This window comes from Vulpes lagopus, chromosome 23 (genome assembly GCF_018345385.1).
Source record: "Vulpes lagopus strain Blue_001 chromosome 23, ASM1834538v1, whole genome shotgun sequence".
Taxonomy (NCBI): Eukaryota; Metazoa; Chordata; class Mammalia; order Carnivora; family Canidae; genus Vulpes; species Vulpes lagopus.
The window spans coordinates 32,414,740-32,428,229 of record NC_054846.1 but is presented as its reverse complement, the minus strand read 5'-3'; the positions used below and the strand labels follow the sequence as shown (position 1 = coordinate 32,428,229).

General features: G+C 36.9%; 1 protein-coding gene across 2 annotated transcripts in view; it reads right to left on the bottom strand.

Annotated features, from left to right (window-relative positions):
* DCN (decorin) overlaps positions 1-13,490 on the bottom strand; it is a 43,554-nt gene that overhangs the window by 4,493 nt on the left and 25,571 nt on the right. For both annotated transcript variants that reach the window (XM_041738434.1, XM_041738433.1), the window contains exons 4-7: positions 11,769-11,982; positions 10,861-10,974; positions 5,514-5,607; positions 1,779-1,917 (exon numbers count right to left, since the gene is read on the bottom strand). In XM_041738434.1, coding sequence (XP_041594368.1) covers positions 1,779-1,917; positions 5,514-5,607; positions 10,861-10,974; positions 11,769-11,982 — 561 coding nt within the window. The remainder of the gene's footprint in view (positions 1-1,778; positions 1,918-5,513; positions 5,608-10,860; positions 10,975-11,768; positions 11,983-13,490) is intronic.

The following is a 13,490-nucleotide window of genomic DNA, read 5'->3' as shown; positions in this document are numbered from 1 at the left end:
AATGAGGCCCTGTGTGAATGCCCATGAGATTTGCTGATATTCAACAAAGATTACAAAATAGCATGCTTTATAATTTTTTCTCTGTGACCCACACAAGAAACACAATACATATGTTTAGTATATGTGAACATGTGCATTTAAACAAAATTTTAATGGAAATGCCATTACAGTAATATTTTATTTTCCATTTAGCCTAGCCTAGCCTATCTAGCCCATCCCATAAATGTTCTTAATTAACTCATTTAACTTATTTTATGAACTCAATAATATATCCAGACTGGCATTCAAAAAACAACAATCAAGAAGGTAAAACTCATTACTCTGGGATATAAAAATGAAGACAAAACAACCCCCCCCCAAAAAAATGCCCACTACAAACAGAGACCTTATGTAAATCATGATATATTAATTTCATTTGGAGTTTTTGTCACAACTTTGTAAAAATTTAGAGATCAGGAACATATTGACATAATTGACAGCAGATTAAGGGATAAGTTTATTTTGAACCCCAAGCAAAGAATCTGAAAAAGAAGCTGAAATACTACATTACCAAAAATGGCAACTTTATAAAAAGGATTTACCTATGATAGAGCATCAATGTCAAGGTATAATCTCTCTCTCCTTTTTTTTTTTTTTTTAAGATCTATTTATTTGACAGAGAGAGCACGAACATGGCAGGAGGGGCATAGGAAGAGGAAGAGAGAATCTTAAGCAAACTCTGTGCTGGGTTGAGTCTCACGACCCTGACATCATAACCTTGGCCCCTTGAGTCTGATGCTCAACTGATTGAGCCACCCAGGGACCCCAAGGTATAACTTCTGAATCATCACCATTAAACTAAGCACCTATATGAATTTCTGAAAGAAACAATTTAAATATGACCTTTAATGAAACTGAAAATTTAGGTAAAAAAGGCAAATACATAAAATCTATGAATTATTAATATTATTAATTTTTTGGACATAAAATTTGAATAACACATTTGTTCTATTTCCTCAAAGTAACAATGGAAGTGTTATGTTGATACATATGAAAATATTGTTACTATTTAAACTAACAAGCAGGACTTACATTTATGGATTTACAGACTAGAAAGCTCTGTTACCACATGGACCAATGGGTCGTACCTTCTTATGCTTAAGAATGTGGTATAACTCGATAATTTATATAAAGCTAACTGAGTCACACAGTCAAAACATTCCCTTTTGAACTATGTGACACCTGTTGAAGCTAAAAGTTAAAACTGCTATTTTATTTCTTGTCTATGCTTCACGGATTACATCATCTTTTTCAACCCTTATTATGTTTCTGTTCCACTGATCTGTCTTGAAAATACTTTACCTGCTTCATTAAAAATATGAGATTCTGGGATGCCTGGGTGGCTCAGGGGTTTAGCCCCTGCCTTCGGCCCAGGTCGTGACCCTGGAGTCCCGGGATGGAGTCCCACATCGGACTCCCTGCAGGGAGCCTGCTTCTCCCTCTGCCTTTGTCTCTACCTCTCTCTCTCTGTATCTCTCATGAATAAATAAATAAAATCTTTAAAAAAAATGAGATTCTGGAAGACAGCACTACATTGTTTACGGTAAAAGTCCTATTTTAAAAAAATAATAATTTAAACCTATATTTTTCATGAAACATATGAATGAATACTTGCATGGAAACATTAAAAATACCTTTTGCCAAAAGATTTCTAAGCAGAGCTTCCTGCCTCCTGACATCCCAGTAGGGAGGGCCGGCTCCCTAGATACTCCTCGCACTATTTAGTGCTATTGTGTTACCTGGATGTACTTATGCTCCGCCAGCCCACCGGGTACTCTGATGAGCTTATTGTTGTCCAAGTGAAGCTCCCTCAGATGAGGAGTGTTGGCTAGAGTGCCATTGTCAACAGCAGAGATGCTGTTAAAACTCAGTCCCAACCTGTAAAAGAAAGCAGATATGAATGCATGCACTGCACACGGACGCCTTTCTTACGGGCATTGTGTGATTTCTCAAGTCAAAGAAAAAGGACTTTGTTTTTGCACTTACTGTTCCCTTTGCCTAGAATGCTTTTTCCAACCTTTCTGAACTGGGATAAAGCCCATTTGTTCTTAAATTCCCAGCTTAGAGCCACTGTCTTTGAAACCCCTCTGACAGTACCAGACTGGACAGGCATCTCCTAGCAAATTTTCCTGTTGTCACCCTCTTAAAAAACTCAAGGGGTGTACTTATGTATCTCTCCTAGAGAAAAATGACAGTTTGGGGCATATCCAGTACTAGCACGGAGCTGGTTATGATCAATGAATAGTTGTTGAGTTGATTTCTATATGTAATGAATATAACCAATTCACTCCAGAGAAAACGATAAGGAATAGCATCGTCATTTTGGTCACTTCAGAAACCAAACAACTGTATATTTATCATGTGAATTTATTCATTGGAAATAAAAAGTAGAAGGTTCTAATGAATCAATAAACCTACCTGCCAGGAAGGTTAACAGAATTGGTATTTTGCTTTTGTTTATCAGTGACCATTTGTTACTATCAGAATTTGCCTGTGGCCGACTTTCCTGGCTTCTGGCCCTGATCTCTGACCTAGGTGTCTCTTTCTTGGCCCCTTTGACCTTTCTTATACAATGCCACTCAAAGTTTTGGGTTGCATTTTTAAAATTAAATCCATACAAGGTGAAAGTTCTGCAGCTGTGAGGTCCCTTATTAGTAAATGGGATTCAAAAGGCAGAAGTCAACTTGGAGACAAGGTTGATTTATTTGACATTCTGGGGATGAATGACTCTCCATCAAAACCAGGGTGCTGCCAATCCAAAAGGATGGAAAGGGGATACCAGGGATGAAGCCACAAGGTAAGGAAAGCCAGAAAGTTCCAAGGGAGAGAAAGAGGACGAAATGTCCTCTTGAAATGTCCTTTGAAATGTAATAGAATAGGCTAGGGAAATTTTCCTAGGAAAGTTTTGCTTGCCTTCAGCTAGTTCTGATCTCTGAACCCTTTTGGGATTTAGATTCTGGTTTATGTAACCAAATTCCTTCAATTTTAATCATGATTTGGTATTTGAAGTAATTGAAATCATGGTATATTGATTTTAGGGTATTAATAAAATGGTTAGTTTATCTTAGCTATGGATTATTAACCCGGCATCTTGACTGAGAAACTTTTGTTTTTCCCCTAGTCTTAGACATTTACCTCAGACACAGAATTATATCTCCTATTCCTTATAACACTTCAAGTCCCATATCCAATGTTGGGCTAATACAGTTTTAGGATATGACATTCCTAATAATGGATTCAAAGAAACTTTGCTTTTCTGATGATTTATTTATATATGCAATCAACAAATGTTTTTGAGGACCTACTATGTTCAAGATATTATGAAGACAGAGCTTATGAAGGCTTATGAAGACAGGGCACACATGGCTCAAAAACCATGATTCTTCCCGTCAAAGACTAAAATCCACCTAGTAAGAGAGATGATCATATAGGTATACGAGTATAACAGACAACAAGTTTGCCTGAAAACCATCCTATATTTTTGGAGAGAGGCATATACTATTTTCTTCCCACTTGTTCCTCTTAACTAATTGGAATATTTGCCATACACCAATGTTTGAAAACAGTGGCTGCTTTTCCCTTCTTTTCACAGTTTTGATTTTCAACACCAAAATACCTCTCGTGTTCCAACATCAGTGAAGAATAAACAACACGATGATGTGATGGTTTCGTAGACAGATTTCTGTGGACTTGATTCCAAAAGGAAATTTGTTTGATAAATTAAAAAGTTGAAAAAGTTTGCTTGGTCAATGAGCCAATCTGCTCCAATTTTTAATTAAGGGAATTTTCTAAAAATCTCCATTCTACTTTCAGTACAAAATAATTTTTTTTCTAAAAAGGCACAAATATTATTAAGGATTTACTATATTTGAAATTAGATCATTTTTCATCCCTACTACTACTACTACTACTACTACTAGCTGTCCTACACAATAGGCAATGGAACTTATTTTCCTACATTTTTCTGCAACTAAAAGGACAAGATTACAAAGGTCAGTGATGCATAATACTATTCTGAAATATATTTGCTATATTAGAGACTGTAATTAAAATGTCTTTAGATTGGGGCGCCTGGGTGGCTCAGTCAGTTAAGTGTCTGCCTTTGGCTCAGGCCATGATCTCAGGGTCATGGGATGGAGCCCTGTATCATGCTCCTTGTCCAGTGGGGAGCCTGCTTCTCCCTTCCTCTCTTCCTCTGCCTCTTTGCCCTGCTCATGCTTGGCGTCTCCCTCAAATAAATAAAATGTTTAAAAAAATTTTTTTAATTAAAAAAATATAGCTTTAAATGATTTCTTATCTCTTGAGACACCAGGGTAAGATACTACAGCTAGAGTCCCATGCACATGCTTACCTTCAGCCTTCACCATCCACCAGCATACTGGGAAATCGCCACAGAAATGGGAAAAGCCATATTATACATCATCTGGTCTTAACTAATTCTCAAGGATATACTTTATATTTGTTTGGCTACCATAAAATTTATAAAGACAAAGGAGGAGTAAGTCAGTTTGGCATAACACTGTGCTCCTTTATAAGAGTATTCAGTAATACAGTTCAAGAGCAGAGTATTCCTTGAAGATAAACAAATAGTTTGCAAGCATTACCCTCTTTTTATTACTTAACCAGTTTATTACTTAACCAGTTTATTACTTAACCAGTTTATTACTTAACCAGTAACCAGTTAACGTAGAAAGATTAAAGTTAGGCTAGAAAGCAGCAGAGGAATAAATGATTATCTATCAGGAAAAAAGAAAAAGGTAAGAACGGCTAGGAAAAAAAAAAAAAAACCAACAACAACTTCTTTTGTTAGAATACACTAAATGTCCAGAAACATTTTAAGACTCTTCAAAAAATGGAGGTGAGAGAATTGCATTGTAATTATTCCAGTACTATAGTGTGGGATGCCCAATATTTCCATGTCCTGGTAGCTTTCATTTTAAGACATTTTCAAATTCGGAATATTCTGTTGTAATTTACTTAACCTTCTGCTTATTTTTATTTTTTATTTTTTTTAAGATTTTTATTTATCTATTCATGAGAGACAGAGAGAGGCAGAGACACAGGCAGAGGGAGAAGCAGGCTCCATGCAGGGAGCCTGACATGGGACTCGATCCTAAGACTCCAGGATCACCCAAAGGCGGCGCTAAACCGCTGAGCCACCCAACCTTCTGTTTAATGCAACTAAGTTAGAACATATTGACTGAACATACTGATACCTTGACTGAACTCGGATACCTTGTGCATAAAATAGGTCTTAATCTCAAAACAATATAGTAGATAATTTTCATGGTTATGTATGCTAGTTCATTGTTTTTTAAAGAAATAATTGGGCATGCTGAGGTTTGAGGTTGTTAGGAGCAACAACAAAAATGTGGTAGGGTCAAAAACCACCCATTGTATGTCTAATCCTGAGCATGTAGGCACTGATATATCTGGCCATTTTATGGTATAAGATGATGAGAGAATATTATTACTTAGCCAAATTATTCAGTCCTTTCAGGCTAGATGCATCAACCTTGGTGATTTTGTTGCCTTCAAGATGTAATTCAGTAAGGGAAGGAGGAAGACCTGGAAATACAGAAATACGGAATGTTAGACTAGCAGAGAAACGTAATTACAGGATGTAGAAAGACAACCAGTGCAAAGGCCACCAATCAATTTGCGAAAAGACATGAAGTTTTAAAGGATTTGTTTTTCATCTTTTTCATCGCTTTTGCTTTTTGTCTTTTCCTTCATCCCTTTCGTAATAATATATGCTTTGGGGAGTACTACAGCACTTTTTGCTTTTCTTGCAGATCAATTTTAACGAGAACATGGAGTGCATTGATCACTTCCTAGATTTTTGTCCCAGTGATTGTTTGGATACAATCGGAGAACTGAAGTCAAACCTTGAATCTCATTAGTTTCTTACACACCTCTGTTACTAAGCTAACACTGTCACTGATGAAAGATGCCAACTCTAAAGTGAGAGAAGCATTTGAACTCTAAGAAAGAGATTAGGACATGATGAGAGGAGCACTGGGTGTTATACTATATGTTGGCAAATTGAATGTAAATAAATATTTTAAAAGAAAGAGATTAGGTATAAGTGAAACCTATATACGAATTTAACTAGGTATTTCAGCAATGAGTATCATAAATCATGAACACCAATAGACCGTTCTGGCCTTAGTCTTCATTGGCTTTTCCACATTAAAAAACAAACAAACAGGCAAACCAAAACATCAAATGCCTCTGCAACATGGATGTGTAGAAAGAGTGAAAGCTTACTTGGATCTTTTCAATCAAGGCTTTTTCTTTACACAAGAGGAATGCTGAAGCCTATATAATCGAGGCATCTGCCATATGTAGAACACCTGAGGAAATAAATTTAGATCCAAAGTATCCATGCAACCCCTGCATGGTACTCCTTGAAAGGCTATGGTTTCTAGAAATTTAGTAATATTAATAAAAACGTTTAAGTATTTTATTTTCATTTCCTCCTGCCATCTGAGCATATATTACGCTATTATACAGCTTTTTAAAGAGCATATTGTTCCACTTACAAGAATAGCAACAACTACAAAGAAAAGAGCAAATTGGTTACACGTAGAACCAACATCTGCTTAGCAGAATGTGCTGGTTATTTGTCCATCAGGAACAAAACTGAAAAACTGCAGGTTATGTTTGGTATGAGAATTTTCACTGAACACCACTGAATACTGTCTTTTTTTTTTTTTTTTTTTTTTTCTGAATACTGTCTATTGGATGTAGAAGTTTCGTCCTTGTTTGACTTGAACTTCTCATGAGTTTCTCTGTGGCACTATGCTCTGTGTAGGAGATGCTAAGGAAGGGAACCTCTTCTACTCACCAGGTAGTCTGTATTGTGGCAAACAGATACTGGCACTTTTTTCTAACCTGGCTCCTTTAATTTTTTCAGTTTACAAATTATTTTTTGTTAACCTCCTTTCATAGACGAAGAAACAGAGACTCAAAATTACAAATTTTAGAGGTCATCTAGCTGCTAAGTAGGGAATGTGATATGCTCTCTCTGAGATGGTCAGAGGGAGTTAAAACAGCATGCTCTTCACTAAGGAAAAGAAATTGAGACAGTATAGGAACAGCAAGAGGGATTCAATCCCTATAAACCACTGGTCTGAGGCAAAGGTTAAAAGTTTCCATCCACTCAGAGACAAATACCTCCTTCTGAGAGAGCGAATAAATGAGATAATCGTTGTTAGGAGTAATGGTTGTCTGGACAAAATTGGAAGTAACAATTGAAAGCCTGCTTGCACAAGTATTTCTATTTTCCAGGAGCCCTGAAAGAATGTCAACCATGGAGAAAAGCATCCTGTGATTGTCTTGTGTCCACTGAAAAGTAATGACCACAAGATAATGACTGTGGGATTGAAGAATGCTTCCCCACTCCCTGCCCTTTGCCCCCCGGAAAAGTGCCTTTCCGTTCCTTGCACAATATCCCTCCAGACAGCAACATTCCTCTTTCCTGTCGGCTCCCCTGTATGCAAGCTCTCTCTAATAAACTGTCTCTTGAGTTCAGTGTTCATTTGCATGACCTGGAGACTCTGGGCTTGGAGGTCTGGCAACAAAATCACAACTGTGTCATTTCTTATGACTCAATATCAGGAAACCACAGTCACTCTTGGAATAAGGGATTTCAACCACTCGAGTCTCCTTAGAATAAACCAATGTAGATTTTTAAAATGCTCCTGTAAGTAATTAGCAAGTGAACATATAACAAAGCAAACTGAACACACATCTTTTCACTCCTATCACCATGAAAAGATGTTTTTAAAAGGCAGTGTCTCTAGAATGACAATTACTGTCACATCCATAACGCTTACCTAAGTTCTACGTGTCTCCCCCATTGCAGTACCAGTTTCCCAAAAGGAAAGTTATAACCAGGAGAAAGTTTGACTGTAAGAAAACTTCACAATAGGATAGAGACAGGCACATTTATCAAGAGATACCACTAACCTTTGCTCTAGTTAATTTTTTATTAATTTTTTAGTCAATTTTTTTTTAATTTTGTATTTCCCTTTCCCTTTTTAAGGTAAATATATTGAGACCTTATTTTATCCCAGATACTATGCTGGCACATTATAAGTCTTACCTGTGCCTTTTAATCCACACAGATAATCTAGAAGATAGATGTCACCAAACCTGCATTTTACAGACTGTGAAACTGAGGGATTAGAGATCTGGGGTCATCAGCCTGAAGCCCCAGGACAACTAAGTGGCCGAGTCAGACCTGTCATAACTCCACTTGGCTGCACTGCCTTGTGTTTCCCTCCCTGATGGTAGATAGTGTGTGAACATTCAGACTCCCAGAGGCTGGCAATGTTCAAGCGTAAGGGTCAGGTCGAGGAAAGCAGGCCCATATATGTGATTGGCATAAATGAGCATGAGAGGGAGGACTTAGGTGGCAGCTGGTGACAATGCTCATGCTCATGAGCTCTGCATCAGCACAGTGCAGCCCCAGCTTGGCCATATCCTAGCTCCAGGACCTTGGGCACCATTTACTTCCTGTCTTTAAGCTTCATTTTCCTCATGTATTAAACAGCTATGATAAAATTACTATAGAGGAATGGTCCAAGACTCATAGAGAAGAATCCTTAAAAAATACTTGGCACAATACCTGGTATTCAATACATGCTTAACGAAATTTAGTTACTATAATTTTTATAGTTAGTGTTTAATACATAAAAGTAGGCTAGAGATAGTGAGGAAAGGGCATCTAGGATAGGGAGAAGACATAAGGAATACAGATCACTAGGTGATGAAATGTGTTCCCGAGGCCTATTTTGGAGGATGCATTAAGAAGGAGCAAAGTCAAAGATGGTGTTTAATGCAAGTCATCTGACAGCATGAAGTAGTGGAAAGGACCTGAACTTTAAATTCCGGCTTCTTTACTTCACCTGTTATAACTCTATAGCTTTGGGCAAGGTATATGTGTACATGTAATATGTAAAAATATAATTAAAATTTTAAAATAGTAGTAAATTATAAAATATATTAAAAATATAAAGATATATACATCTGCATTGGGGATCATATAAATATTATATATAACATATATATCATGTATATGTAGATATATACACATCTGCACTAAGGATTAAAAAATACACTTATTACAGTGCAACAAGTTGGAGGCCCAATAGGAAGGTGCTTGATAAACTGTAGATCAATATCTATCGATAGATCGATCGATTGATTCATCTTATCTATACCAGTAGTTGCTATTATGGGCATAAAAATATCTTCTGTAGAAAAAAGACTGTGGAGAGGGCAAGGGGTGTTAAGAAACCATTCTGTGGAGTATGTACTCCTAGGAGCTGAAATGTCTCTGGAAGCTCAGTGAAGGGTGATAGTTTTCTGTGGGCAAGAACCTACATTTGTACCTAGTCCAAGAACAAGGTATCTAAGCTGAGGAAGGGCCAGATGGAGGGGAAAATTTGAGAATATAGAGGGGCTTTTGTGAGACTAAAACCCTGGAGCAAGGAAAATGTGAAAATTAGAGGAATTGCTTTTTGGTGATTTGATTTCTTTTCCGATTCACAAAGACTGGCTTGGGTGCCTCTCCCAGGTAGTACTTAGCACAGGGCTGTGTGATAACTGCTGTGCACCTGTTTGGTCTTGCTCTAGGCAATAAGCTCCTTGAAGGCAGGTAGTAAGTATACCCACTTCACTGTCCTTTCCCGGGTGTTTGGTACTCTGCCTTAGCAAAATGAGTGTCAAAATATTTTTAAGAAATAATAAAAGGTAATATTAATCCACTACTTATCGGCATGCCAGTTATTTCTCTAGTTCGTTTTTAAATTTTAAGACAAACTAATGAGTTGTATATTAGTATTATTATCCCTTCACAGATAAAGAAATTGAGGCATAAATATTGAATAACTTGCCCAAGACCTTAGAGCCAATTAGGGACAAACTAAACTCAAGCATACAAACCAAAACCCACCCTACCACATACAACTGCCACTATTATATAAGAGCATGGCCCTGTGGATGCTGTTATTCAGATAATAATGCCTGAAATGTCCTAAGATGGAAAGGAGTTCGCTAAAAGTTTGGAGACTCAAAGTAAAACCTCGCTCAGTTTCAGAGGTTTCTTTCTTTTTTTTTCTTTTTTTTTAATGTCATTAAGGTATTCTGCGTTGTTTTATTTTGTTTTTGTTTTTTCTTAATTACTGTACTTTTTCCTTTGGGCTATCACAATTTTTTTTAATTACAATTTTTTAATATGAAATCATTGTGTGCTAAGTTATATCTTAGAAGAGATGGGAGGAAGGAAGAAACAATTCCTCCAATATGAAAACGAACCTGGAAAGGAAAAAGGAAATATTTTCTCCTCTGTGCCTAAGGAACACATTTTCACTAGTGTTGACTAGAAGAATGAGAATATATTACTTTATAGGTAAAAGGGTCTAGCTAGGGCAGCCTGGGTGGCTCAGCGGTCTGGTGCCACCTTCGGCCCAGGGCATGATCCTGGAGACCCGGGTCCCACGTCGGGCAACCTGCATGGAGCAGCCTGCTTCTCCCTCTGCCTGTGTCTCTGTCTCTCATGAATAAATAAATAAATCTTTAAGAAACATACAAAAACTTTCATTTAAAAAAGTGTCTAGCTACCTCTACAGTAGGCCTTGATGGCCCAGGGGTCATCCAGAGCAACAGAAATACTTCCGGGTAGAGAATTTACTATTTACTAGAAATAACACTGGCTACTTCAGTCACCATTTAAGTTTCCAAAACAATTTTTTTAAATGCTAAAGGTTTTAGATTTAGGTGTTCAAACTGCCTTGGGGAATTTTCTATCACCTTGAGGGATGGTAGTTATATTGGTGTCAGCGATGCGGATATAGGAAAGCTTCTTCATTCCCTGGAAGGCTCCATTTTCAATCCCTGAACTCTTCAGGGGGTTGGTGCCCAGCTCTACAAAAACAAGAAGTGCAAAGTTTTAGTGGACAATACGAGGGTATTGCACGCCAGAGTACAGTTTCAACAAGGATTTTAAGATTTGTTTCTTGTCTGAGAAGCAAAAGAGAAATTAAAAGACACACTCTTCAGAGGGATAGCAAACTGAGGTAAAATTTTCTCTTTTTAAAACAAACAACAAACAGACACAACAACAAAACACAAAGATTTACAAAAAAAGCAATAGTGGCAAGAACAGTGACCAAAATTATTTCAAGTGCATACACAGGTTTGCACAGAAATCAACAAAAACCAAGTGCTAATAAGTCACACTTATTATGGGGCTATTACTTTCTTCAGATGAATTAAAACATTAAATAATTTGAAATTAGCATCTTGTACAACAATTATAAAATCACCTTTTTTTTTTTTTACCATGCATAGAGCTAAACAGTAGAACTTGCTCTTTAAAGCAAATGATTTATAGATGTTCACAATAGAAACAATTCCCATGATGGAAAGGTATCACCACATATCTCTAATTAATCACTACTTAATTCCATCCCACATCTTGGGCATGCAGTAGGGTGACTTTCAGTTTTCTCCACGTCCTCAGATCCTCAAGGACGAAGAATAAAAACATTATAATGCACAGATTCAAAATCTCAATTCTGCTGATCTTGCTACTGTTACTCCTATAGGCTAAAGACATCTAAGTTCTAGCTAATTTCCTTTCCTGCAGCTATGGCTTACTTGGAATCTTTTAAGGTGGACCTTCCATCCTGGCCTTAGAGTTATAAGAATATCTGTACCTACGACGATCATCTGGTTCAGTCCATTGAACACAGCTTTTCGAACTTTGGTGATCTCATTCTCATGGGCACGCAGCTCCTGAAGAGTTTTGGGCATTTTTTCTGGCAATTCCTTCAGATGATTCTTGGACAGATAAAGTCGTTCCAATTTCAACAAAGGTGTAAATGCTCCAGGGCTGATTTTGCTAATTTTGTTGTTTACAAGAATCAAGGTCTGTGGATAGTGAACAAAAACAATATCTTAATTCCAAAACACTCTGTGTGTGTGTCGTTTATTCATTCCATTCATGAGATTAACAGAGAAATCTACAAAATTGCAACAAATCAAAAAAATTAAGCAAATATGATTCTTTCACTTAAGACATGTATGAGGATCTGAACATCAGGAATAAAGGTGATGAGGGATCCCTGTGTGGCGCAGTGGTTTGGCGCTTGCCTTTGGCCCAGGGCGCGATCCTGGAGACCCGGGATCGAATCCCACATCAGGCTCCCGGTGCATGGAGCCTGCTTCTCCCTCTGCCTGTGTCTCTGCCTCTCTCTCTCTCTCTCTCTGTGACTATCATAAATAAATAAAAATTAAAAAAAAAGGAATAAAGGTGATGAAATACAGATTATAATATAGATACGTACATAGACACTTCATTTTGAAACAGTAAAATTCCTAAAGATAGAAATTCTGAAAATGACCTAAGTTACCTGAAAAGAATTCAGTGCCACAGGCATCCATCCCTCAGCCTAAAATCCATTTTCATTGACTGCTGTCATGGATTCCATTACAAAACAGTGGCACCAAGTTACACTATCATCAGCAATGCAAGAGAGTAAAGATTCTCTTGCTTTCTTGCAGTCTTATAAGTTTAGATATAATTTTTTCAAAAAGTTTGTCAAATTAGCACATCATGTTGTAGTTCATTGTAATTTCTTTGCATATCTTTGTCACTTGAAAGGTTAAATTAATCTCCTTTTGTTCTGCTACTATTTACTATGTTTTGAGGGAAGAAAGACCTGATCACCATACTTCTCATTATTAAATTTTAATATATTTTAATAATTGGTTCACAGAACATAAAGATGTAATTAATATGAAATGCAGAACTTTAACATATTTTTCTTCTGCTTTTGTCCTTTTTACATATAAAGATTTTATGTAGTTAATTATGTTGATATTTTGGGGAATTCTTAAATTTTTGTTTCTGCATTCTCCTAATATAGAATATTACTTCTCATTCATTATTGGCATATGTATAGCTATTGCTAAACTTATTTTTGGACAAAAAATAAAACAGTTTGAACTTCCAGTATCAGAAGTGCAGGAATACTTTCTGAAGGTAACAGCTAGGTTAGTTAACCCATGTACATCCCCATGTAGTTCACATTATTTGACTAATTAAAACTTAATATAAGTAACAATCTTTTTGCTAATCCTAAAAGATGATGGGTTGATTAAAACAAAAATCTGGGACACCTGGGTGGCTCAGTGGTTGAGCATCTGCCTTTGGCCCAGGGCATGATTCCGGGGTCCCGGGATCGAGTCCCACACTGGGCTCCCTGAATGGAGCCTGCTTCTCCCTCTGCCTGTGTCTCTTCCTCTCTCTCTGTGTCTCTCATGAATAAATAAATAAAATCTTTAAAAAAAATCCTGGGACATTTCAATGAATATTACAAAAATTTCAAAAACTCATGAGGTTGAAAGTCATAGGAAATTAATATTAACAAGCAAAG